Source organism: Myxocyprinus asiaticus, chromosome 43, assembly GCF_019703515.2.
Source record: "Myxocyprinus asiaticus isolate MX2 ecotype Aquarium Trade chromosome 43, UBuf_Myxa_2, whole genome shotgun sequence".
In the NCBI taxonomy this organism is placed as follows: domain Eukaryota; kingdom Metazoa; phylum Chordata; class Actinopteri; order Cypriniformes; family Catostomidae; genus Myxocyprinus; species Myxocyprinus asiaticus.
Window position 1 is genome coordinate 27,684,545 of NC_059386.1, and position 25,152 is coordinate 27,709,696.

Consider the following 25,152-nt stretch of genomic DNA (forward strand, 5'->3'; position numbering starts at 1 on the left):
TACTTGAACAAAATTGTTTTTCGTTCAGTCATTTCCCAATAGAGCTAATAACAACAAAATCTATTAGCCTATTCAATTATGGCATTAGTGTATTAGAACCTTGGCACCATTGTACTCTAGGGGGGATTGTTCATGTATTAATATCAGTATACTATGGCTACATACACACTGCAGCTTAATACAGTTGTCAATCCACTTTTGAGTTTTTAAATCCATTCTGTACACAAGAGTTTGGTTATATATAGGAACTGAATTTTCATTGACTCTGTGAAGTGTGGATTAAACTGTAGTGTGTAAACTAGGCCACAGTGTCTCCACCTTGTTAATGTAAATGTTTTCATATAAATATTACATTATATTTTATTTAAGGTAGAGACACTGCGGCCTAGCATTTACCAGGCACAAACTGGTGTATCAGACAAAAAGATGACGAATCAATAAACCAAGAAGTAGCTGATATATTTTGATCCATTACAATTTACTATTTGCAAAACACTGATAAACCACTACTCCGGTCTACTATACTTCTGAATTAAATGTCTGACCAGGTTGGTGGAAACAGTATAGTTTAACATAATTTCCACCCATCTAGCTTTAATTTTTTTACTCAACACAGAGGAGGGCTGCTCAATGAGGAAGGCATTAGAGGTGTGATGTCATAGGTTTGCATGTCGCCAAGTGCCTTGAATGATTTGACAGTTGTTTGTCTGCAAAGTATCAACCTATTTGCTTCATGCCCTTAATTGTTCTCTGGAGATGCCAGACAGACCCTAAAGATTATACTGATGGGAATCCAAACCTGAGAGAATTCTCACTAAGTAATCCAGTAAATGAGTGAACACCAATTAGTGTAGATATTGACACTATGAAAGCCACAAACAATGCAAAACCCTTGTGGTCTGATGACACAGACAGAAAAAATAAGAAGTTATTGACATTTAATACTTGTCTGTGTAGGGCTATCATATTGTATGCCTGGAATCAAGCAACTTTCATAACCTTATGTAAAAGTAGTGAATTTTCATTTGGCCTAATGTTGACAAAACAATGATCTCAGGACCATTTAAGTGAACTGCAAAAACTAAAAAGTTGTTTATATTGGTCAAATAAATAAATATGACCATGTACAGCATCTAAAAGAACGCGACTTATGTGGACATGTTAACACATAAGTGCATTCTCACAGGGTTTTGAGGAATGCGCATGTTTGTGTACAGAATGGATAACAAACGTCATAGGATGGAGCCCAACAATAAGTCAACACTGTGCAGAAAATGTAACATTTCTGGAGGTACAGTGGGAAAAGCACATACACTATAAACTATACCCATTTATACACCCAACGTAAAATCTCGATGGTCACTCGCATAAATTAGTTTTACGTAAGAGGGCATTCTTACTATTGCAGTGCGATTCCAATGCAGGCCGTGATAGAAAGTTAAGAAAGCAAACACAGCAACAACTCTGGAATATCTGGAAATAACGCGAAGCAACAGGGAATAAAATAGTGAAGTCTTCTTGGGATGCCATGTTTGTTATTTACACAAGTGTTGCGGGGAAATTATGTTGCTGTGGAGAAAGCTACTCACTGGCCAAGCCGCTTATACAGTGCATGTAAACCAAAATGCTGCTTTCTCACAATAAGCTGCTTTCTGGTTTCCATGTTAACGTAGTCACTGTAGAAAATGTTTTGTTAAGGTAACACAAAAAATGTGCTTGATGTGGTAACATCTTAATTAACTTTCTTTGTTTTGTCAAAAATAGTCAAAATATTGTATCATATAACTGAATCAACCTGATTACATTAGGTTGCACCAACTAAAGACATTTAAAGGTTAGATCAGTTAGAAATAGATCCTTAAGGTAATATCGGTACATGTTAACACTTTTTACAGTGGATTTACAAATAACCAAATAAATAAGAACACTTCATTTAATGTGCATTCAGTTTGATGTTTAAAAGATATATAAAGCATTTAAAAAAAACACTGGACATAAGCCTGATGCAGTCGTCTAGTACAGTGCAAAGGCTATACAATGTGTATAGCTAAAACAATAAGTTAATGTAGGGTGAGGCCTTCGTAAGACCAGGTACTGCAGGCCTCAATGAACACAAAGCTTCCACCTGTTTCAGTTAGGCTAAAGAATCTTACTTCATAGGTTATGAGTAGCATTTAGTCCCTAAAGCCCCCCCGACCCCCATGTAAAAAATGTGCATGGCTGTACACATACTGTTGTAGCGAACACTATATAACAACCGGTAATACACGGTCAACATGTAGAGCATAGAGTCAACATACCAGGTGCACACACATTTTCTAGATATCTGATGTCCTGCTGTTTATTGATGTGTTGCTGAATGTCATAATCTCAGCCTTTTGTTTGTTGAGATTACTTTTTTATATTTGATGTTATTTTTTATTTATTTTTTTGGCTTTACTTTTTTTTTTTTCAAAGGTGTCTTGTCTTTAACAGATATTGAGAATAGATTTTCTGAAACTGACAGTTAATTGACATTTATTATGTTCATATTATAAATTACTTCTGTGCTGATCTCTGCAGACATTTGTGAAATGTTACTGAAGAATTTTACGGCAATCTCTGAGTTCATCATTGTGGGCTTTCCTGGACTCCATCAGGACTACTATGGCCTTGTCTCTGTCATTTTCTTCCTCGTCTACACAACCACAGTGGCTGTGAACACTCTCTACCTTGCTCTGTTTGTCAGTTCAGAAAGCCTCAGAAAGCCCATGTATATTATCCTTGCGAGCCTGGCACTGTCTGATATGTGTTTCTCCACTGTTGCATTACCTAAGATCATATCCAGATACTGGTTTGATGCTGGAGCAACACTCTTTCATGTTTGCTTCTTCCAAATGCAGCTAATCCACTATTTTGGGACATTAAACTCGTTGATAATGATGATCATGGCTCTTGATCGCTATGTGGCTATTTGTTACGCTCTGAGATACCCAACTGTTATGACTAACCACACTACCTACATCCTAAGCATCTCAGCTTGGGTTACTGCCATGATTGCTCCTTCTATAGCCACTCTACACACTCTACAGCTTCCCTATTGTGGTCCTAAACTTATAATTCAATGCTTCTGTGACCACATCTCTATAACCAACCTGGCCTGTGCAGAGAACACCGAGCAGAAGTTGGTCGCTCTGTGTGTGGCACTAATTGTTCTCCTTCTCCCTCTAGCCTTTATCATTTACTCATATTGTCACATCATAGCATCCCTGATGAGGCTGTCGAACTCACAAAGTCGCTGGAAAACCTTTGCAACTTGCAGCACACAGCTGTGTATCATTGCGCTGTTTTATGTACCTCGCTGTGTTGTGTATATCGCCAGCTTCTTGCAATTCCAAATCAGCACAGATTTTAGAATACTTCTCATACTACTGTACAGCCTCTTTCCGCCCCTGATAAATCCCTTCATTTACTGTTTGCGTACCAAGGAGATCAGACAGATTTTAGGCAAGTGGGTAAACAGGCAGACAGCGATGAGGCAGTCACCAAGAATTAATGTTATTACTTTGTAAAAGACTGAAGCCTGTCCTGTAAGAGATTAGTAGGTTATTAGAGCATTTCAATGTCTAATATCAGCATTCTTATGTTCTGTGGTGTTTTGTATTTTATTAACAAGATGATTTCAGTGAAATAACAGTAATTTTTGTGTGTCTGCAAAACACTGTAATGAACTACTGTTTTTCTATGATCAGTTTAATTAATTGTTGTGGCAAAATATTCCACTGAAATCTGATGGTCCCAATACAAGCCTGGGCATGAAAGAAGGCAAATAGCTACTCGATTACAATGACTGACATTTTTAAACACTTTTGGATATTTATCAAGTATATAAAAAACAAAATGGTTTCTGAGAGAGTAATCTTTTTTGTGCAGGAGTGCCATAATCTGTAGTACCCATGCAGCTATGTATGGTGTGCTATGTATAAATATGAAAAACTACAGTTGCCCCAAACATTTTTTGACTCTTACAAAAAACTTTTTTGTAACGCTTTAGATATCAGAATATCAAATGGCATCCACAAACAAATGCTAGACCTTTTCTCAGAACTAACTCCTTTGCCATTTCTGCAATTACTTTTAACCAACTGACCACTTGGTGAATATTATTATTATTATTTTTATTTTTTTTAATGTATAAAGTCAGTGCTAGCAGTGTAACCAAAGGTGTAGTTCATGACATTAACTATTGGGTTGTCACGATACCAAAATTGAATTGGTCTGTACCGATACCAGTAAAATTATATTAATATTTTACTGGTATTGGTACATAATATTAAATATTGATAATATTGAAAATTGAACACACTTTTTTAGCCAATTTAAAAAGTGAAATATCAATGTAAATAATAAATTAAAACAACTTCATGTTTCCCTTCGTGTTTTTTTTTTTTTCTTTTTTTTAATTAAGTAAACAATTTTCTTTAAGTTTGGGTCTAAAATTTTACTTTTTATTTTATTTTTTATTTACATTTTTTAAAGTTGAAATTCAACTTAAGTGTTAAATTGGTGCCTAATCAAATTAACTAATAAAACTTTAATAAAATGAAAAGAGAACAATTGCTTTTCAACATACCATTTCTTTATTTATTTTTTTATCAAATAAAATGCTTCTGTAAAGATCCTGTCCTCACAGCATAATCTAAAACACAACATTGGTCTTATTTTTAGTAAAATTAAGTGCTGCACAATAGAGCATCACAGTATAAATGAAAACATTGATAAAAACGTCTATTCAGTACAACAGGTTCTGAGATATTATTATAAGTATTATTATTATTGTGAATGCATTTTAGTGAATATAACATTTTACTATACAATATTAAAATATTTCTGTCGCAAGTTGAATTAAGGTTCCCTATCTGTCACTCACTCGACGTTGTGTCGATGTAGTGACACTAGAGGTCACTCTTGGGAGCCCCAAACACCTCTGCTTTTTGAAAAAAGGCCAATGGGAATTGGCGAGCGGAATTTGCATGCCACTCCCCCGGACATACGGGTATGATAGGAGCTGGTACGCAAACACTCATTCAGATTTTTTCTTCAGAGCTGAGCGGTTGCATTCAGTGCACTGAATTCAATTCTCCCTTCTGTTCACCTCAAACTGCTGGATTTATGGCGCATTTCAGCAGCTTCTCCCCCTCCGTGGAGTGCAGAGAATGCCCCTGGGTGCTTCGGCAGAGCAAAACAAAGAGTATATTCTAAAAGAGTATATTTTCATAAGAGCGGCACATGGAGCAACTTTTTAAAGATGCCTTCCCGTTTGTGTGTTATTCCTGGTTTATATCTCTCCGCTTCTGACGGCTACGATCGCTGTCTTACGTGTCTGGGCGCTGCCCACGCGGAGACTTCGTTCGTGGATGGGTCTTGTCCTCACTGCGAGAACATGACCATGGCAACGTTGCGGCTTGCCTTTGTAAGAAAGCAAGCCACCCCAGCGGCTCCCCGCCTCGGTCCTTCTACCTACGGGTATGAGGCCACGTTGGTTAGCACTGGGGATGATTTGGGGACTTCAGTGGGAGCACTTCCGCCGGGTAACCCCCCACGGACCTTCCATTCCTTAGCACGCTCGCTTTCCCCGGTCGGGCTCTCGGATGAGACCGCCGGCTCGTCTCAGGGCATGTTCGACCTCTTATTCGGGGCCCGGGAAGACGATGAGTTATCGAGCGCAGCATCGGAGAGCATCGTCTAGTCTGACGCGGAGGCTTCGGCTGGGATTCCTCCTTTGGGTATGGTCGCCCAGTCTTAGGCCGACGCGAAGATGACGGACATGCTTTTCCAGGCAGCCGCGAGCGTCGGGCTAGAATGGAACCCTCCACTCTACTCTGAACCCTCACGGCTCGATGACTGGTTCCTGGGTCTAGAGCGCCACTCACGGCCGCTCCCCACCCCGGTCCCTTTCTTCCCGGAAGTGCATGAGGAGCTGACAAGATCGTGGGGGGCACCTTTTACTACCCGATCTCGATCTTTCAGCTCCCCCGCTCACTACCCTCTATGGTGGGGCGGCCAAGGGGTATTCGGTGATCCCCCAGGTGGATAAGGCGCTCGCGGTGCACTTGTGCCCGCAGAGTGCCGTCCAGGGTCTGTAGGTTTACGTCATCTCTAACAGCTAAGGCCTACAGTGCCGCTGGACAAGCCGCCTCTGTCCTGCATGTCATGGCTCTCCTGCATGTACACCAAGCCAAGGCGCTAAAAGAGCTGCACGAGGGTAGTTCTGACCCGGGATTGATGCAGGAACTGCGCTCGGCGACTGACCTCGATCTCCGGGCGACGAAGGTCACGGCGCGGTCTCTCAGGCAGGCGATGTCCACCCTGGTGGTCCAGGAGCGCCACATTTGGCTCAACCTGGTCGAGATGAGAGAGGCTGACAAGGCACGGTTCCTTGACGCCCCCATTTCCCAGGTTGGCCTGTTCGGCGACACCGCCGAGGACTTTGCCCAGCAGTTCTCGGTGGTGAAGCAGCAGATGGAGGCTATTCAACACATCCTGCCCCAGCACGGCTCAAGACCCTGCACCCCGTCTGCTCGTCGCCAAGGGCGTCCTCCTGCAGCAACAGCACCGGCTCCGCCGCAGTCCGCCCCCGTGGCCCGGCCCCAGCGTGGAGCCCACTGCAGGAAGCAGATGCCACCCGTCTCACAGCTGGCCGCCAAGAACCCAAGGAAGGCTTCGAAGCACCCCTGAGACAGGCGACCCAGGGACTAGGAGACCCGCTTCTGTGGAGCTGGTAGACAGACCACTCGGTGGAGGGCCGGAAGGAGAATCTTTTTTTAATTTTTCGCCGCATGCCCAAGAGGCTGCGGTACCCAAAACTTCAACAAAAGAATGGTTTTCTTGTTCCCTGGGTCACACGTCAGGTGCGCACGGCCGTCGTCACGACCGCCGTCCTCCGTCCCATTTTGGTAGGTTCGGCACTCCAGCGACGGACCCCCCGCCCCTGTGCGCCCAGCTGTGGTACAAACATGCCCACACTGGGTTGGTTCCAATGGACTGCAGGGACGATATTCCTCCTCCCCACTCCTCGACTAATCTTATGGTGGGCGTCAGGAGCCAGGTAAGTGCTTCGATGTCTCTGGACTCAGCACGGCCACGGGATTCGAGCCCCCTTGACGTAGTGCCTCAGGCTCTGCCCCGCCACGAGGCCCCACCCGCCGGTACGTCCGACGTGATTGTCCCCTTGGTCCACCTCGCCCGGAGTTTGGACGCGTGGCTCGCGCTTTCCAGCCCGTCGCGATGGCTGATCCGGACCATCCAACTCGACTACGCAATTCAGTTCGCCAGGCACCCGCCCAGGTTCAGCAGCATCCCCTTCACCTCAGTAAAGGGAGAGAACGCCGCTACCTTGCGTGCGGAGATCGCTACCTTTCTACGGAAGGGTGCGATAGAGCCTGTCCCTCCGGCCGAGATGAAGAAGGGGTTTTACAGCCCCTACTTCATCTTACCGAAGAAAGGCGGTGGGTTGCGGCCAATCTTGGACCTGCGAGTACCGAACCGGGCCTTGCACAGACTCCTGTTCAAGATGCTGATGCAAAAACGCATTTTAGCTAGCGTCCGGCATCAAGATTGAAGGATGCGTACTTCCACGTCTCAGTCTTACCTCGACACAGACCCTTCCTGCGGTTTGCTTTCGAGGGCCGGGCGTACCAGTACAAGGTCCTCCCTTTCGGCCTGTCCTTGTCCCCTCGCGTCTTCACGAAGGTCGCAGAGCCAGCCCTTGCCCCGCTAAGGGAAGTCGGCGTCCTATCCTCAATTATCTCGACGACTGGCTAATCCTCGCTCACTCTCGGGATGTGTTGTGTGCGCACAGGGACCTGGTGCTCACGCACCTCAGCCGACTGGGGTTGCGGGTCAATTGGGAAAAGAGCAAGCTTTCCCCGGTTCAGAGCATCTCTTTTCTCGGCTTGGAGTTGGACTCAGTCTCGATGACAGCGCGCCTCACAAACGAGCACGCATAGTCGGCGCTGAACTGTCTGAAGCCGTTCAGACAGAAGACAGCGGTTCCACTGAAAATTTTTCAGAGGCTCCTGGTGCAAATGGCATCCTCAGCGGTGGCCACACCGCTCGGGTTGATGCATATGAGACCGCTTCAGCACTGGCTTCAGACTCGAGTCCTGAGATGGGCATGGCGCCGCGGGACACATCACGTGGTCGTCACGCCAATCTGTCGCCGCCTCTTCAGCCCTTGGACCGACCTCTACGGGCAGGGGTTCCCCTAGAGCAGGTCTCCAGGTGCGTCATGGTGACGGACGCCTCCAAGACGGGCTGGGGCGCCTTATGCAACGGACACACAGCCGCCAGCTCCTGGACTGGTAGGGAGGACGAGGAGCAGGTCGTCCTAGTAGCACCCTACTGTACAATACCCAGACATGGTTCTCAGACCTCACGCTCCTCGCGACAGCCCCCCCGGCAAATTCCCCTGAGGATGGACCTTCTTTCTCAGGGACAGGGCACCATCTGGCACCCGCGACCAGACCTCTGGAATCTCCACATCTGGCCCTTGGACGGGACGCAGAAGAACTAAGTAGCCTACCACCCGCGGTGGTAGACACGATCACTCAGGCTAGGGCTCCCTCTACGAGGTGCCTGTATGCCTTGAAGTGGCATCTGTTCGCTAAGTGCTGTTCTTCCTGACACGAAGACCCCCAGAGATGCGCAGCCGGATCGGTGCTTTCCTTCCTGCAGGAGAGGCTGGAGGGGCGGCTATCCCCCTCCACCTTAAAGGTGTATGTAGCCGCCATTTCGGCACATCATGATGCAGTGGATGGTAAGTATTTTGGGAAGCACGACTTGATCATCAGGTTTCTGAGAGGCACTAGGTGGTTGAATCCCTCCAGACCGTGCCTCATCCCCTCGTGGGACCTCTCTGTAGTGCTTCGGGGTCTACGGGGAGCTCCCTTTGAGCCCCTGGAGTCAGTTGAGCTTAAGGCACTCTCTTTGAAGACTGCCCTCCTGACTGCGCTCACTTCCATCAAAAGGGTAGGGGATCTGCAGGCTATGTGCCCAAGGTTCCCATGACCCCTTTTAAGGATCAGGTGGTGAACCTGCAAGCGCTGCCCCAGGAGGAGGCAGACCCAGCTTTGGCGTTGCTGTGTCCGGTGCGTGCTTTACGCATCTATTTGGATCACACGCAGAGCTTTAGAAGCTCCGAGCAGCTCTTTGTCTGCTTTGGTGGACAGCGGAAAGGAAGCGCTGTTTCCAAACAGAGGATCGCCCACTGGGTCGTTGACGCCATTGTGATGGCATATCATGCTCAGGACGTACCACCCCCCGTGGGGTTACGAGCCCACTCTACTAGGAGTGTAGTGGCCTCCTGGGCCCTGACCAGTGGCGCCTCTTTGGCAGACATCTGCAGAGCAGCGGGCTGGGCGACACCCAACACCTTTGCGAGGTTCTACAATCTCCGGGTTGAGCCGGTTTTGTCCCGTGTATTGTTAGGTACGAGCAGGTAAGTTCTGAGACAGCTGGCCAGGTGTACCGCTTGTGCATAGCGCCTTTCCCCTCCCTTGAGGTGAAGACGTGTGCTTTTGACCCCCAGTCGTGTTCACAAACTGTGATCACTGGATGACTTTCCTCCTTAGCCCTGTGGCAGACGAGTTTGCAGAGAAACTCGCTGCTGGCCCAGTACGTGTGCTAATTAGGCCCTGTAATGGGGTAGGTGCTCCACATGTGCTGGTTCCCCATAGTTGACCCCATGTGATATCTTAAAATATATACAAGATAAATCTTTTCTCTGTCGGTAAGCTGCATCTTCCTTGGGCAGAGGCCCCTCTGCCCCCGTTCACCATGTTTGTAGAAACTCCTCCCCCCTCGGGTAGGACCTACTATGCGACTTCTCCACATGACATACTTTTGACAAGACTCGGTAAGACCATTTGAAGTATTTCCACTCAAAATCCCCCCCCCCCTTCTCTGGGCGGGGTGTGGTCTCCTCGGTGTCTTCCCCTTGGGGGTCTTCTCTTATAAAACAGCAATTTTATCGTAGTAAAACTTCACACATAGTTCATCCCAAAAGGATTGTTTAATGTAAAACATGTTGAAGATTAGCGGACAGGCGGTTAATTAATTAATTAGCTGTTTCCTCACAAAAGCAGTTTATTCAGTACACTGAAGCATCTCCTCCATTGACATCCATTCAAAAAATGGATACCAGTGTACCGGCCATAGAATGTCTATGGAACCACCGCGTTACGCATTCCTTTGCTAAACTTATAAACTCCCCTTGGTAGAAGGGCTCTGTAAGCTCTCGGTTCTGTCATCTATTACAACACGCACAGCATCATGCTTTATATGCGGCGATTTTTGCATATGAGCGCTTCACACATTTACTGTAAAGCATGCAGCACATGTAGACAGTATATTTATTTAGTTAAAATGCATCCTTTGTGATTTAATAATCATACTAGGACTTAGCACAGTTTTAATTAGATTCATTGTGCATTCATTTTTTTTCCCAAATACAATATGTCAAATTCGGATGTAAGCATTTGAAAGCAGTCTTGTGTCAGTCAGACGGTGTTTTTATTTATCCTTTATACTTTTTATTTTTGTATCAATTTGGTACAGAAGTACCAGTACTTTTGACATCCCTAGCAGAAAGGGCTCTATTTTAAGAGCGCTAAGCGCAGCGCTATGCTTTAAGTCATAATTGCAAAGTCAGTGGGCGTGGCCATGAAGTTTTTGTATTTTTGTGCAAGCATGCGCTAAGTCTAGGTGCAAGTTACATGTGCAAAGCGCTAATGGGCTGGGTCAAGTGCAATTTAGGTTCTTCTTCAGTTATTCCATCATCTGCGTCCTATTATATAGTTAATTCCCTGTCAAGCACCAATTTAAACAAAGTTGGTAGTGTAAATTGACTGTATAAAATGAATTAGAAGAATAGACATATGGATTGACCTCTTTTATGCATTAAATGCGTCCTTGTTGAATGTCAGTGAAATCTCAAAACTGCAAATGCAGGAACTGACTTTAGACTTGAGATAAGACCTGATTTTGAAATGTCTTAGCACAATGACCTATTTCTCAGGAAAACAGCAAATTGTGCTTTGCGCCACTTCATTACCATACAGTAAATCCACAGTTACTCCCACAGATAATGCAAACAGTCCAACCCAGGCCGACTTGCAATTTGCACTGGCATGAAAAATTGGGCTTAGAATTAACACTCTTACAAAAATTGGATAAGAATTGCGCACAGTCTTAGCATGTAGAGCTCACAAAAACAGAGCCCAAAGTGTCCAAATAGGCTTCTTCCATCTTGATTTGAACAGCATATCTATTATTTCATCATTTATCACTGAACAAACCACTTTTTGTGAAATGTTTTGCTAGAACATTTTGCTGTCTTTTACTTTAATAAATGCCACTTCAGTTGATATTTTTTTATTTAATGCAATGATTTTCATGCATTTTTAAGTGTGGCTTAAGTGTCCATAGCTTTTTGGGCCACATTTCAATGAAAACAACTGTTTAAAAGTCTAACCTGTAATATCAGTGCATTAAATTAATAATAAAATGACAATTGATAAAGACTTTTCTGTGCTCATTATAAACATATTACGGGTCTTTAAATGATTAGATTTTTTTTTGTAAAAAAAAGGCTAAACTAAACAGTACACGTGTGTGTGTGTGTGTGTGTGTGTGTGTGTGTGTGTGTGTGTGTGTGTGAGAAAGAGAGAGAGAAAGAGAGAGAAATAGAGATGCTTGCATATCTCCATTAATTTACAAAGCACCTCAACCAGAAACCCCAAAGGTCAGCTCAGTTTCATGATTCTATATGTTAAAACAAAGTGTGATCCAGCATGACGTGCTGGACCCTACAGGCTTTAACACTGATTCTACAGCTATAAAATAATGAAACATAAGTAGAACTTTGGCATGTGCATAGATCACTGAGATAGGTGACATGTTGAGCCAGTAAGAAATAGTCTTAGCAGATGTCATGCAACTTGCCTGAGGAATAATTAAGGTAATCATCTGACTAGCTGAATTTCAATACAACTTAAATGTAATTTTAGAAGAGCAAATAATTTAAGACTTATTTTAAATCAATGCAATAGTGACAATAAAGGAACCCCATGTACATCTTTTAAATGGGATTAAGTACAGTATTAAATTATACAGTGGATTATAATGATTTAGAACCATTTTTAAATATAATTTTATATTTATTTATATAATTATTATATTCTATTTTGATATGAGTGAAATAAATACATATATTATTAAGAGTAAACAAACAAGTAAATAATTTAGGGCAAATTAATCCACTTTTAACTTTAAATAATTTATATTTGTGTAAATGGTTGTTTGTATGTTTGATAGGTTTTTAGTATGTCACGGGAGAACCAATCCACAGCTTCTGCTGTAACAGAGTTTTTCATTGCGGGCTTCCCTGGACTTCAGCCTAAATACTACAACCTGATGGCCTCCGTTTTATTCTGCATCTACATGGCTGTGATTACGGGGAACTGTCTCATTGTGGTCCTTTTTATAATTGAACGCAGCCTTCATAAGCCAATGTATATCGTCATGCTGAGTTTGTCTCTTTCTGATATTGGTTTTTGCACTGTTGCCTTGCCAAAAGTGATTTCTCGTTATTGGTTTAATGACGGCTATATTGCTTTCTATGCTTGTATGTTGCAAAGGCTGCTAATTCACTACTTTGGTACTCTAAACTCTCTTATCATGATGATCATGGCCCTAGATCGGTACTTGGCAATCTGTTACCCACTAAGATACCCAGTTTTAATGACTAACCGCACTATGAGAATTTTACTAGGGTTGTCATGGTGTTCTGCAATGATTGCCCCAACTGTTAGTTCAATGCAGACATCGCAAATGCCATTCTGTGGGCCAAATATGATCCTTCATTGTTTCTGTGATGCCTCGTCTATGAACCAGCTCGCCTGTAATGATGCAACCAGCCAGAACCTTGTGTCCTATTGTATAGCAATGTTTGTTCTTCTTGTACCATTCTCTTTCATTCTCATTTCCTATGTAAGTATCCTTGTGTCTGTGCTTCGAATAGCAAATGCTCAAGGCCGACTTAAAGCCCTCTCTACCTGTGCAACACAGGTGACTATCATTACCCTCTATTATGTGCCACGTTTTGTTGTTTACTCCAGCACTACTATACCAAATATTCCAATAACAATAAGTAGCAGTCAGAGAATCGCCCTTGTCATGTTCTATAGTCTTTTGCCTCCACTGGTAAATCCCTTAATTTACTGCATCAGGATCAAAGAGATCAGGCAATTCTTTCTGAAATGTGTCCACAAACATTGTGTGCAAAAAAATTGGAGGGGCAAGAGGTTAACTATTTCCAAATGAGGTTACCTGTCAATTAGATTATGTTATGCATCTCATTATACAACTTATTTGCTGTTATGTATTGTTATTAGGTATTGACAATATTTTCTATTATTTTCTATTATGTACTGATAATATAGTGGGCGTCAAAAGTCTAGAGAGCACACTTGAGAAATGCTTCTATTTTGCTTTTTTTTTTTCTAATTTCATTATCATCATCATAACAGTTTGAGTGATATATTGAATTATAAAGATAAGCATAGATTATTTAGTATTTAGTATGCGCCCCTTTTGTTTTAATGACAACATGTACTCGAGCTGGATTGTTTGTGTGTGTGTGTGTGTGTGTGTGTGTGTGTGTGTGTGTGTGTGCCGGGTTTGGGTGGTTTACGAGGACTTATTTTTAGGTTACAAGCTGGTAATTACAAGGGTATTATGTTATAAATGTGGTTTATGAGGACATTTCTAGTGTCCCCATAATTCAAATCGCTTAAAAAAAGATGTTTTTTTGAAAACTTAAAAATGCAGAAAGTTTTTTGTGAGGGTAAGGTTTAGGGGTAGGGTTAGGGGATAGAATCTATAGTTCGTACAGTATCAAAATTATGTCTTTGGTGAGTCCTCATAAGGATAGCCACACCAACATGTGTGCTTCAACTGAAGCAAGGAAATCTGAACTTTTGTGCAAAGAAGTTTACATGAACAATGTCACATATTTGCTTATTTGATTGATAACATACACTACCGGTCAAAAGTTTTGAAACACTTGACTGAAATGTTTCTCATGATCTTAAAAATCTTTTGATCTGAAGGCCTATGCTTAAATGTTTGAAAGTAGTTTTGTAGACAAAAATATCATATTAATTTATTTCATTAAAAAACTAAAATTTAATAAAAAAATAAAAAAATAATGTTTTTGAAATTGATGACTTGGACCAAATAATAAAGAAAAGCAGCCAATAAGTGCCCAGCATAGATGGGAACTCCTTCAATACTGTTTAAAAAGCATCCCAGGGTGTTACCTCAAGAAGTTGGTTGAGAAAATGTCAAGAGTACATGTCTGCAAATTCTAGGCAAAGGGTGACTACATTGAAGATGCTAAAATATAACACAGTTTTGATTTATTTTGGATTTTGCTTAGTCACAACTTAATTCCCATACTTCCATTTATGTTATTCCATAGTTTTGATGACTTTACTATTATTCTAAAATGTGAAGAAAAAAAAAGAAAAAAGAAAAAAAAATTATAATAAAGATTGAGTAAGTGTTTCAAAACTTTTGACTGGTAGTGTAGTTCAGAATCTTAAATATTTATTTTTCAGTTTACATTATAAGGTTTCTTTGTTTGACATTTTAAAAATTCTAAAACTCCAGGTTTATTTAAATTAGTGTTTGTATCCCAGATTTTCAATGTGGACTATGAGAATAGATGTGGAAGCATCAAAATAAAGCTGATGGAAACGCAAATTATCGCTAAAATTTCACAAGTGTCGACATAATATTTTTCCGTTTAACTCTAGCGCATAAACTCTATGTCGATACATCAAATGTCGCGAAAAACTGGTTTGAAAACACTTTTTGTCGAGAAATTTATTGTACGTGATTATGGATTGATCTGATCGGCATAAAGATCCGATCACTGCAAACATTACACTTCCAGGAGTGCCAACACAAATATCTCGTATCAAGACATGCACATTGACAAGTGCACGGAGAACAAATGAGTGGCCACTCTTTGTGATTAATTTAATCGCGGTAGACATCCGTTTATTTATTTATATATATAAGTTGCTTTTACACACCATTCAAAATAATAGACGGCAGTCACGGAATTAGCCCACAATACAAAAAACATATAATTTCTGTGCACAAAGATGTTTTAAATTAAAAATAAATACACAACACTATAAGAAAAGCTGCAGTGTGCTTTTTTGGAACACTAACATAGCCCAGTTATATTAAATTATTGTTTATACATTTGAAAAAATGCTGGCAAAATTCCCTGTATTAAATTAAATAAATTACCAAACGAAAAACGCCTTAAATTAAAAAAAATTAATTACCAAACGAAAAAAATTATATTTTTAGACCTATATATGCCTTTTCTTTACACAAACATAAATTAGCCGTACCCTGTTCTGTAGGCGAATAAAGCCGGCTGAATGACATTTTCTACACTTCAAGACTATCAGAACTATTTGTCCAATGCGGAGTTCACTTTCAGAAAACTAGCTTTTGAACATTTTAAAATGTTTAAATATTTTAAATCTAATTCTCTTTACCTCGGATGGCATTTGCTGAGCTTCTTCAGAAAATGTAAATTGTATTATGACGCTAAAATTCATTTTAGATGATAATCAAGTTCAGTTGGTCGTTATAAGTTGTGGGACAAATATACGGGACATAATGCAGTTGAGATGGCAATGCTTTAGATTAGATGATTGCTCAAAATAGCCTATTCAATATCAGGAATGTATCATATGTAAACCCTGATATTACACTGCATCGGTTTTTCTTTAACAGCTGTGCACAAAGCAAATACACATCGATGGATGGTCCTTATACTAAGACCGAAAATTTCCCCATTACTTGGTGCAGGTTGCCAGCTTGAACAGGGCCATGGCGATTTGCTTTCGGGTCGGAACCGGTGGCAACCTGCGATAGGCGCAACATCAGGACCAATATTATAGTCCTACCAGATGGGCAACTGCTCCCTTTTGATTGCAAATCCTCGTCTTCTAATTGCATTTTTTTGTGAAATTAAAATGACAGTAAGCTGGCTAATTTCAATGAATTGCCTCAATACTCTCCCCATTTTACCAAAACTTAGGAGGAAAAAAATTAGGGACATCTGGGAGGCGAATTGGCGATAAACACACATTTCTGTATGGAAACGGCTTAAGGGCAGATTTCTTTTGCAATAAACCAAAACTTATGCGACAAAGTGCTTTTTTTAGGCATGACGTCATCATGCACACTATTTTTATCGATAAAAGGCCATTTGAATGGAAACAGGCAGAAGACGGCAAATGTTGCAAAAAAAACGCATTTTCACTTTTTCGATAACAAAATAGCGCGAAAAGTGGATGGAAACTAGGCTATTGACTTGTTTTGCTGTGTTAAAGTCACAACATATTTAATGATTTATTGACAGATTTTCAGTAAACTTTGTTCACTGGTTTTGTATCAGTATTCCAGTCCTTACAGGCCCATAGCCTGCAAAAATTGTATGAATGCCAAATTTTGTCTGTGGAGCAATTGGGTATAAATTATTTGACTTTACTAGAGCAGTACTTGGGTAAAAGTAGACACAGTTATGGTTTATGCTTGGTTTTAATAATGAAATAATGCAGTTTCTGCATTAATTGCAGATTCTTTGCAAATTAGTTCTTATTTATCAGTTGTGCCTTTCATAATTTACTCTGCACAATGCTATTTGTTCTATTAAGGTTTTTGTCTATAAAGAGCTAAAGGTATTAATATTAACAGGGGTCAGTGGAGGGCCCCCTTACTAATTCATAGGAGCTGCTGTGTTGTCTCATGTGCCATAATCTGCAGTTATCCAAGAAGCACAAGGATAAAGTGATATTTTAAATAAACATATTCAAAATTATAACAAAATTATGAACTTATGTCTGTGAATTGAAGCCAATTTTACTAAAGTGTTAACTTCATCTTATTAATGAAAATGTGCACGGTGTGATTTCAAATCAGATGGCTGCAGTCTCAACTCCATTTGCAGTCTCCGTTTATTGTATGCATCTCAGAAATCTGAGCTTGTCAAGAGTAATATTAAGATACTATATCATATACATTTTCCACTTCTTGAATTCACAATTAAGGATTCCCATGTATTCATAAACCAACCTGGCTGGCCTGACCTGAAGTGATGATTTCACAGCTCATCTGTCCATGTCTTAAACTTGACCATATTTACATCCACATTACCAATGAAAGGAATAGTTCACTCAAAAATGAAGATTCTCTCATCATTTACTCAACCTCATGCCATCTCAGATGTGTATGACTTTCTTTCTTCTGCTGAACACAAATGAAGATTTTTAAAAGAATATTTCAGCTCTGTAGGTCCTCACTATTCAATAGAGTGGGTACCAAAATTTTGAAGCTCCATAAAAACACTTAACGACAGCATAAAAGTAATCCATATGACTCCAGTGGTTACATCTATATCTTCAGAAGTGATATGATAGGTGTGGGTGAGAAACACATCAATATATAAAAGTATTTTTATACTATAAATTCTCTTCCCTGCCCAGTAGTGGCTGTGGCAGCGGGGGCGTGGTCAAGCGGTAAGGGCACTTGCACCTGAGCTAGATTATGTCTAACACCTGTCTCTAATTCCAGTGAGCTTTGAACCCTTTTACACTGGTGCCGAAACCCAGGAATTGAAGTTGGAGCAAGTACGCCCCATGGAGTCCTCCCAGTTGGCAGAGTTCCTCAAGTCCCTCGCTGGCCTACACCAGTCCCACCAACAATTCCTGCTTGAGCTCCGGCAAGATCAAGATCGCTGGTTTTCCAAGGTCCTTCGAGCTCAAGCAGAGGACCAGCATGTGATCAAGCGCCTTCTCAGCCAGGAGAGAGCCCCGGCTGCATCCCCGGACAACCACAGCCCCATGCCCCCGCCCACGCTCTTGAAGATGGGGGCGGAAGATAACCCAGAAGCATTCCTCGAACTCTTTGAGTGCACCGCTGAGACCTGGGGCTGGCCGCGTGATCAGTGGGCGGCCAGGCTCCTCCCATTGCTGTCCGGGGAAGCCCAGCTCGCAGTACAACAACTGCTGGCGGCTAACCTCCTGGTTTATGAAGATCTGAAGAAGACCATCCTGCAGCGGGTTGGCCGTAGTCCGGAGCAGCATCGCCAGCTCTTCTGATCGATGAAGTTGGAGACGACCGGCCACCCGTTTGCTTTCACCCAATGGCTCCGAGACGCCTGCCAGAGATGGCTGCTGGCGGGGGATCGCATCGTCGAGGGAGTGATCGATCAGGTGGTACTGGAGCAGCTCGTCCATCGGCTACTGTGAGGAATGGCGGAATGGGTCCAGTGCCACCGCCCGGCGTCGCTGGAGGAGGCTGTCCGATTGGCAGAGGACCATATGGTGGCGTACCCGAGGGCGGAAGAGCCCTCCCACTCTCTCTCCCCTTTCCCTATGTGGATGACGTGAGGGGGTGTGAGGCTGCAGCCCCGCCCATCATCAGAGGATTTCCCGAAGGGGATTTCCCTTTGGAGCAGTCACGAGACGAAACCCTCAAGCACGCCTTCAACCAAGTGAGAGTGATCGATGGTCAACAACTCCGGCCGAATGTCGCACTTTCATATCCCTATTTCACGATTATAAACGAGCGGTTGTATAGAGTGACGCAGGATGCTCAAACAAAGGAAGATACAACCCAGCTCTTAATACCGTGGAGCCACCGGGAAATGGTGTTCCAGGCGGCTCATTATAATCCGATGGCGGGTCATTTAGGGGAAAGAAAAACACAGATCTGCTGAGGAAGACAGGCCCCGATCAATTCTGGCCAAATTTTTTAGATCATCCGATAAAAATCTCGTGTTGCACCAGGTGAGGAGCAAAGGAAAAATTTCTTGGAAGAATCACGATATTTTCTTGTTCCCTGACTTTGCGAATTCGACAAGAGAGAAATGCGATAGGTTCAAAGAATGTAAGAAACTCTTACATCAACGGAAGATCACTTTTGCACTGATGTTCCCGGCCAAACTGAGAATAGACACCTAGGTTGGCAGCAAAGTAATTACATGTCCAAAACTGCCACTCTCCTTCATAAATACATTGGAGTAAGCCATTTGATGTTTCTTATATTAGTGGACTGACTCGCTGTATAGTGACTTGATTTTCTAAGGAAGCTGGGCGCCATTTTTGTTTCGTTTTGCGTTGGCTCCGCCTAGTGGCTGGAGTTTGTTTTGTAGAATGACACTTCCTTCAAGAAACTTTTGCATTGACGGAAGATCGCTTTTACACTGAAGTTCCTGGCCAGATTGAGAATGGGCACTTTGGATGACCGCAAAATATGTACATGCTCACATAAAGGACGTCTTTTATAAAGTTGACGGACTGAGTAAGTCATGGTGTATTTTATTTTTACTTTTTTACACAGCATCCGAGTGAATTTGACTCGCTCAATACACACTTGATCATCCGAGGAACCGGGATGCCTATTTTGTTTCTTTTCATGCTGGTTCCGCCTATTAGCTAGAGCTTGTTTTGTGGAATAACACTGCTTCGGGAAAGTGTTGTGGATGAATCTGTTCATTTTTTGTGCTTATGCCTCCTGTTGGCTGGAGTTTGTTTTTGTGGAGTATTTTTAAGGGACATTAGAATGATTTCGTCATCTGCTGCACTCATAACAGCCGGCTCACTGAACAATTCTTTGTCTGTCCGAGGAAACTGAATGGCTTTATATCAGCTGGAAGTTGTTTTGTGGAGAAACACACCTTCAAGACAGTTCTGTGAATGAATCTACATGTTTTTTGTGTTTATTCTGCCTGTTGGCTGGGGTCTGTTTTACAAAGTATTTTCTGTTATGTAATTTTCCTCACAAAAATTGTGCAGAGGCACTGGATTGAGCAATCTGATGGCAAAATTGTCGCGGGGACTCTCGCATGCGTACATGGACTCTTTGAGTTTAGAGGGATTGACGCTGGTTGGCGCTGTCGTGCGCGGGGTTAATGCACACGTTTTTCTTTTTTCTGTTTGTTTTGTTCGGGGGGAAGTTCGGGGTTTGTTTGTTGCACTAATGGGGAAAGTGGTCTGTATAATCTTGTTTTTGACACACAATTTTGTTTTATTTTTATTTGTTTTTATTATATCAATATGTCAAATGTTATTATGAGTAGGTTATCTCTCTCCACATGGAATGTCAGTGGGTTGGGGCATCCCATAAAAGGAAGGAAGGTTATTTCTTTTCTTAAGCGCAAGAAATATGATAAAGTGTTTCTTCAAGAAACGCATCTTTCCCTGCAGGAAGCTGAAAAATTTGGGAAGATATGGGGTGGACATGTTTTCTTTAGTGCAGGCTCAAGTAAGAGTAGGGGGGTCATTATACTGATAAATAAACATTTACAATTCAAATATTTTAAACAGAGTAAAGATAAATTAGGAAGAGTCATTGTTTTAGGAGAAATTCAGGGGCAAAATCTAATTGTGGCTAATATTTACGCACCTAACGCTGATGATCGGGGCTTTTTTATAGATCTTGAAGGGATGTTGCAAGCCGCTGGCACCACTCATGATATAATATTGGGAGGAGACTTTAATCTTTTGATGGACTCAGTCCTTGATCATAGTGAAGCAAAAGTGTGTAAACCCACTAGAGCAACATTGACGCTTCACAGAGTGTCTAAAAATCTTGGTCTTGCAGATATCTGGCGACTTTTGAACCCATCTGGTAGGGACTATAAATTTTTTTATCAGTCCATAAAATTTATTCTAGAATAGAATACATTTTTTTTTTAGATCTAAGTCCCTCATTTCATCTGTTGTGGACTGCTCAATTGGAAACATCTTAGTCTCATGCCCTGGTGAGTTTAGAGATGTTGCCACATACAGAGAAAAAGAAATCATATAGCTGGCACTTTAATGTATCCCTTTTCCAAATACTGATTTCCAACAAATGTTAAAGACTGAAATCAGTGTTTATATGGAGACCAACTGGTCCTCAGTATACTCTGTGGGCATGGCTTGGGAGGCACTTAAGGCAGTTCTTAGGGGCCGGATCATACAGTATGCCTCATTCACCAAAAAATGCAAAGCACGTGAACTCATGGAGTTGAAAGAGAATATTAAAAGTGCCGAGGCAGAGCTGAAGCGCCGAATGTCATCCAATGGCCTCAGAGATTTGACCCATTTGAAATACAGATATAATACTATTTTGTCGTGGAAAGTGGAGTTTTGATTGTTCAGGGCAAGACGGTCATACTTTGAGTCGGGGGACAAAGCAGGGAAGCTTTTGGCTAGGTATATAAAGCAGAGAGAGTCTTTTTCTACCATTCCCTCAGTGAAATCTGCTGGTGGTGAAATATTTACCCCAGCCATTGATATTAATAATGCTTTCAAAGAGTTCTGTCTTGATCTCTATAGTTCCAAGTATTCGTCTACTGATGAAGATTTTAGAAAATTTGTGGAACCATTAGAACTCCCTAAATTGACAACTGAGCAAAAAAAATTATCTTGATTCTGAGATAACTTTGGAGGAGCTTGACGAGGTAATTAAGGCCTTGCCTACAGGCAAGTCTCTGGGGCCAGACGGTTTTGCCACTGAATTTTTTAGATCTTATGTTACAGAACTGGCTCAACTTTTGTTAGAAGTTTATACGGAATCTTTAAAGAATGGAAAACTTCTGCCAACCAAGACACAAGCCCAGATCAGTCTGATTCTTAAAAAAGACAAAAATCCAAGCGAGTGTAAGAGTTACAGTTCAATTTCCCTGATCAGCTAGATGTAAAAATGTTGTCAAAAATTTTGGCTAACCAATTAAGTAAAGTTATGACATCTATTATACATATAGATCAGGTGGGGTTTATTCGGGGCCGTAGCTCTTCTGATAACATTAGGTGTTTCATCAATATCACGTGTTCAGTAGCGAATGATAAGACTCCGGTCGCTGCCATCTCACTTGACGCCGAAAAGGCATTTGATATTGTAGAATGGGATTATCTTTTTAAGATTTTGGAAATGTATGGGTTCGGGAATACATTTATTGGTTGGACTAAGTTACTTTATAGACACCCTGTAGCAGCGGTGCAAACAAATGGATTAATTTCAGATGATTTTACTCTGGATAGGGGCACCCGGCAGGGTTGTCCTCTTTCCCCATTATTGTTCTGTCTTGCCCTAGAACCATTAGCAACCACGATAAGAAAGGAGGATGATTTTCCAGGGGTGCTGGCGGGAGGTGAGGCACATAAGCTTTTGCTTTATGCAGATGATATTTTATTATTTGTCTCTGACCCTGCTAGATCTATGCTTTGCCTCAACAGAATTATTAACTCTTTTTCCAAGCTCTCAGGATACAAAGTCAATTGGTCTAAATCCGAAACTTTAGCTCTAACAATGTACTGTCCAGTAACGGCTTTCCAGACGGGCACCTTCCAGTGGCCCAAACAGGGCATTAAGTATTTGGGGATTTTATTCCCAGCAAATTTGTCTGATTTAGTTAGAGTTAATTTTGACCATTTAATAAAAAGGTTTTCGAGCGATGTGGACAGGAGGGCTTCATTACATTTATCTATGATTGGGAAGGTTTATGTTATTATAATGAATTGTATTCCAAAATTTAACTACCTGCTACAATCTCTCCCTGTAGATGTCCCCCTCTCTTATTTCAAGCAATTTAATAGCATAGTGAAGTCCTTCCTTTGGAATGGTAAGTGTCCCAGATTGCATTTCAATAAGTTACATAGGCCGATTGACAAAGGAGGGCTAGGCCTACCCAAGATTTTGTTTTATTACTATGCGTTCAGTCTCAGACATTTGGCTCATTGGTCTCTACCACCTGAGAGAGCCCCTCCCTGGTTTGGTATTGAACAGGAAGTTCTTGCCCCTATTTCGCCATTGCAAAGCCTCTCTATTAAACTAAACTAAGAAGTTAAGTCACACCCCCTTATTTCACATGTACACTCGGTATGGACAAAAGTGTCCAGAATGTTTAAATCTGACATTTATTTAAATATTGCCTCAAGAATATGGCAGAACCCAAGATGTTAAATGTTGTTTTTATTTATATATGTTTTGCATCTTGTTATTGTATGATTTAATAAAAAAAAAATTATTACAAAAAGAGGTTAATCTTCGATATGTCAGCACCCAGGTCTGGGCAATTTCCCAGCCTTAACTCTCTAATTCCCCTCGAGCAATTCTCCGTTCACTATGCCACCATAGATTATGCTAACTAATTGATCAAAGTAACAGGCTACGGAGCTCTTTTGGCCAAGGATGGTATTAAAGATGCTTTCAAAATTTTGCCCCTTTACCCTTCAGATTGGCCCCTTTTCGGCATCGAATGGCAATCCAAGTTCTATTATGCAGTCAGACTCACATTCGGCTGCCATAGCAGTCCACACACTTTCAATTTGTTGTCGGAAGCTTTGTGTTGGATTTTACTGAACGTTCACAAGCTCCCATTCGTTTTACATTTATTGGATGACTTTCTGCTGATCGATTTCCCCTCTTACCACAGCCCCATGTTGGACATTTTGAAATATTGTTTTTCAGGAGCTGGGTGTTCCCCTCTCCCTCGAGAAAACCTCTACTTCCCTGGAATTTTTAGGGATCACACTCGATACCAAATAAATGCAGGCTTCCTTACCCTCAAATAAATTGGACCGAAACAGAACTTTTTGTGATTTCATTATTCAATCCGATGATATCTCTAAACACGACCTTCTGTCTCTTTTAGGGCATCTAAATTTTGCAATGTGCATTATTCCCCAAGGCTGTTCATTCATTTCCCTCCTTCTCACCTTTAGCCCATTCTGTGGACAACTTGTCACTCAAGGTTACAAGGTTATAAAATAAAATGAGCAACACTAAATGGAGATTAAGTTCAATTAACTGCCAATTTTTGCACACACATATAAAAAAACAAATATTTCAAGAAATTCAAGAAATATAAAAAAAAAAAATATCAAGCCTTCTCCCATGAGATATTGAAACATTTAATTTGTTATTCAAGAGCATATTTTATTTGCAGTTGATGTACATCTAAGACTGTGTGACAGTAAGATTCAATTGTTGCAGTGTTTGCTTTTTTTTTTTTTTGCTCTTGTTGTACCCCTCTCTTTCCTTTACTAGTCTTTCCTAGACTTGAACTCACAATCTTTTGACTTGTATTCCAATACATTCACCATTGAGCCATTCAGTTGACACAGCTCAAAAGTGCCACTCCAAGCTGAGAGCAGCAGGTTTTAAAAATAAAATATATATAATAAATAAATTTAGAAATGTATCTCTGCCAATATCAGAAGACTTAGAATAAGGAAGCAATGACACATTAAAATATTTGTTTAAATTGACTAAGTATTTTGACCACTATGTGGCGCTGTCTCCAAACTGCTCTGGTACCCTCAGGACATGATGTCGAAGACTCCTTCCAATTTTCATTCAAATCGGACAGTTTAAAACATACAATATTTTTTCATAAAATTCTAAACAGTGGGGAGGTTATATGGCTGATTTTTGAAAAATTGACAAAATATTTTTTTTTAATTGAAGCAGGAATTATGCAATAAAGTACTGTCTGCATTGTAGTAAGCACAATATTTAGACTCAGAGATTAACAGAAGTTTTTAAAGTTTTACATTTTAAAACTGCTCTCTCTTGGACTCAAACTCACAACCTTTTGACTTGTGTTCCAATGTGTTAACCACTAAGTGATTCAGTTGACACAGCTCAAAAGTGCCAAAGATACATTTCAAGCTGAGAGCAGCAGGTTTTAAATAATAAAAAATATATAATAAATACATTTATACATTTATATCTGGCAATTTCAGAAGCAATGATACAGTAAAAGTTTTGTTTAAATTGACTAAGCATTTTGACAACTATGTGGTGCTGTCTCCAGACTTCTAAAGTACCCTCAGGACATGATGTCGAAGACCCCTTCGAATTTTCATTCAAATCAGACAAAGCATTTTAAATATACATAACTTTTTCATAAAATTCAAAATGGTGGAAAGTGTAAAAGGCTGATGTTGGAAAAATTTGTATTGTTAAAATTATCGTGACCCAAGGAATCCAAAGACACCAAACTTCAACTCATAATTTGCTAAGAATGTT

At 41.3% G+C, this 25,152-nt stretch overlaps 2 protein-coding genes across 2 annotated transcripts; both read left to right on the top strand.

Annotated features, from left to right (window-relative positions):
- The first annotated feature begins 2,573 nt into the window (after positions 1–2,573).
- On the top strand, positions 2,574–3,551 carry or30bv1 (odorant receptor, family 30, subfamily BV, member 1). The gene has a single exon (XM_051685927.1). The coding sequence runs from the start codon at positions 2,574–2,576 to the stop codon at positions 3,549–3,551; it is 978 nt and encodes a 325-aa protein (XP_051541887.1).
- An 8,812-nt stretch (positions 3,552–12,363) lies between these two features.
- Positions 12,364–13,362, top strand: LOC127433248 (olfactory receptor 2AT4-like). The gene has a single exon (XM_051684960.1). The coding sequence runs from the start codon at positions 12,364–12,366 to the stop codon at positions 13,360–13,362; it is 999 nt and encodes a 332-aa protein (XP_051540920.1).
- The last annotated feature ends 11,790 nt before the right edge of the window (positions 13,363–25,152 follow it).

What these genes read in the sequence shown, in the direction of transcription:
- or30bv1 (XM_051685927.1), top strand. Translation starts at nt 2,574, where the DNA reads ATGTTACTGAAGAATTTTACGGCAATCTCTGAGTTCATCATTGTGGGC.
- LOC127433248 (XM_051684960.1), top strand. Translation starts at nt 12,364, where the DNA reads ATGTCACGGGAGAACCAATCCACAGCTTCTGCTGTAACAGAGTTTTTC.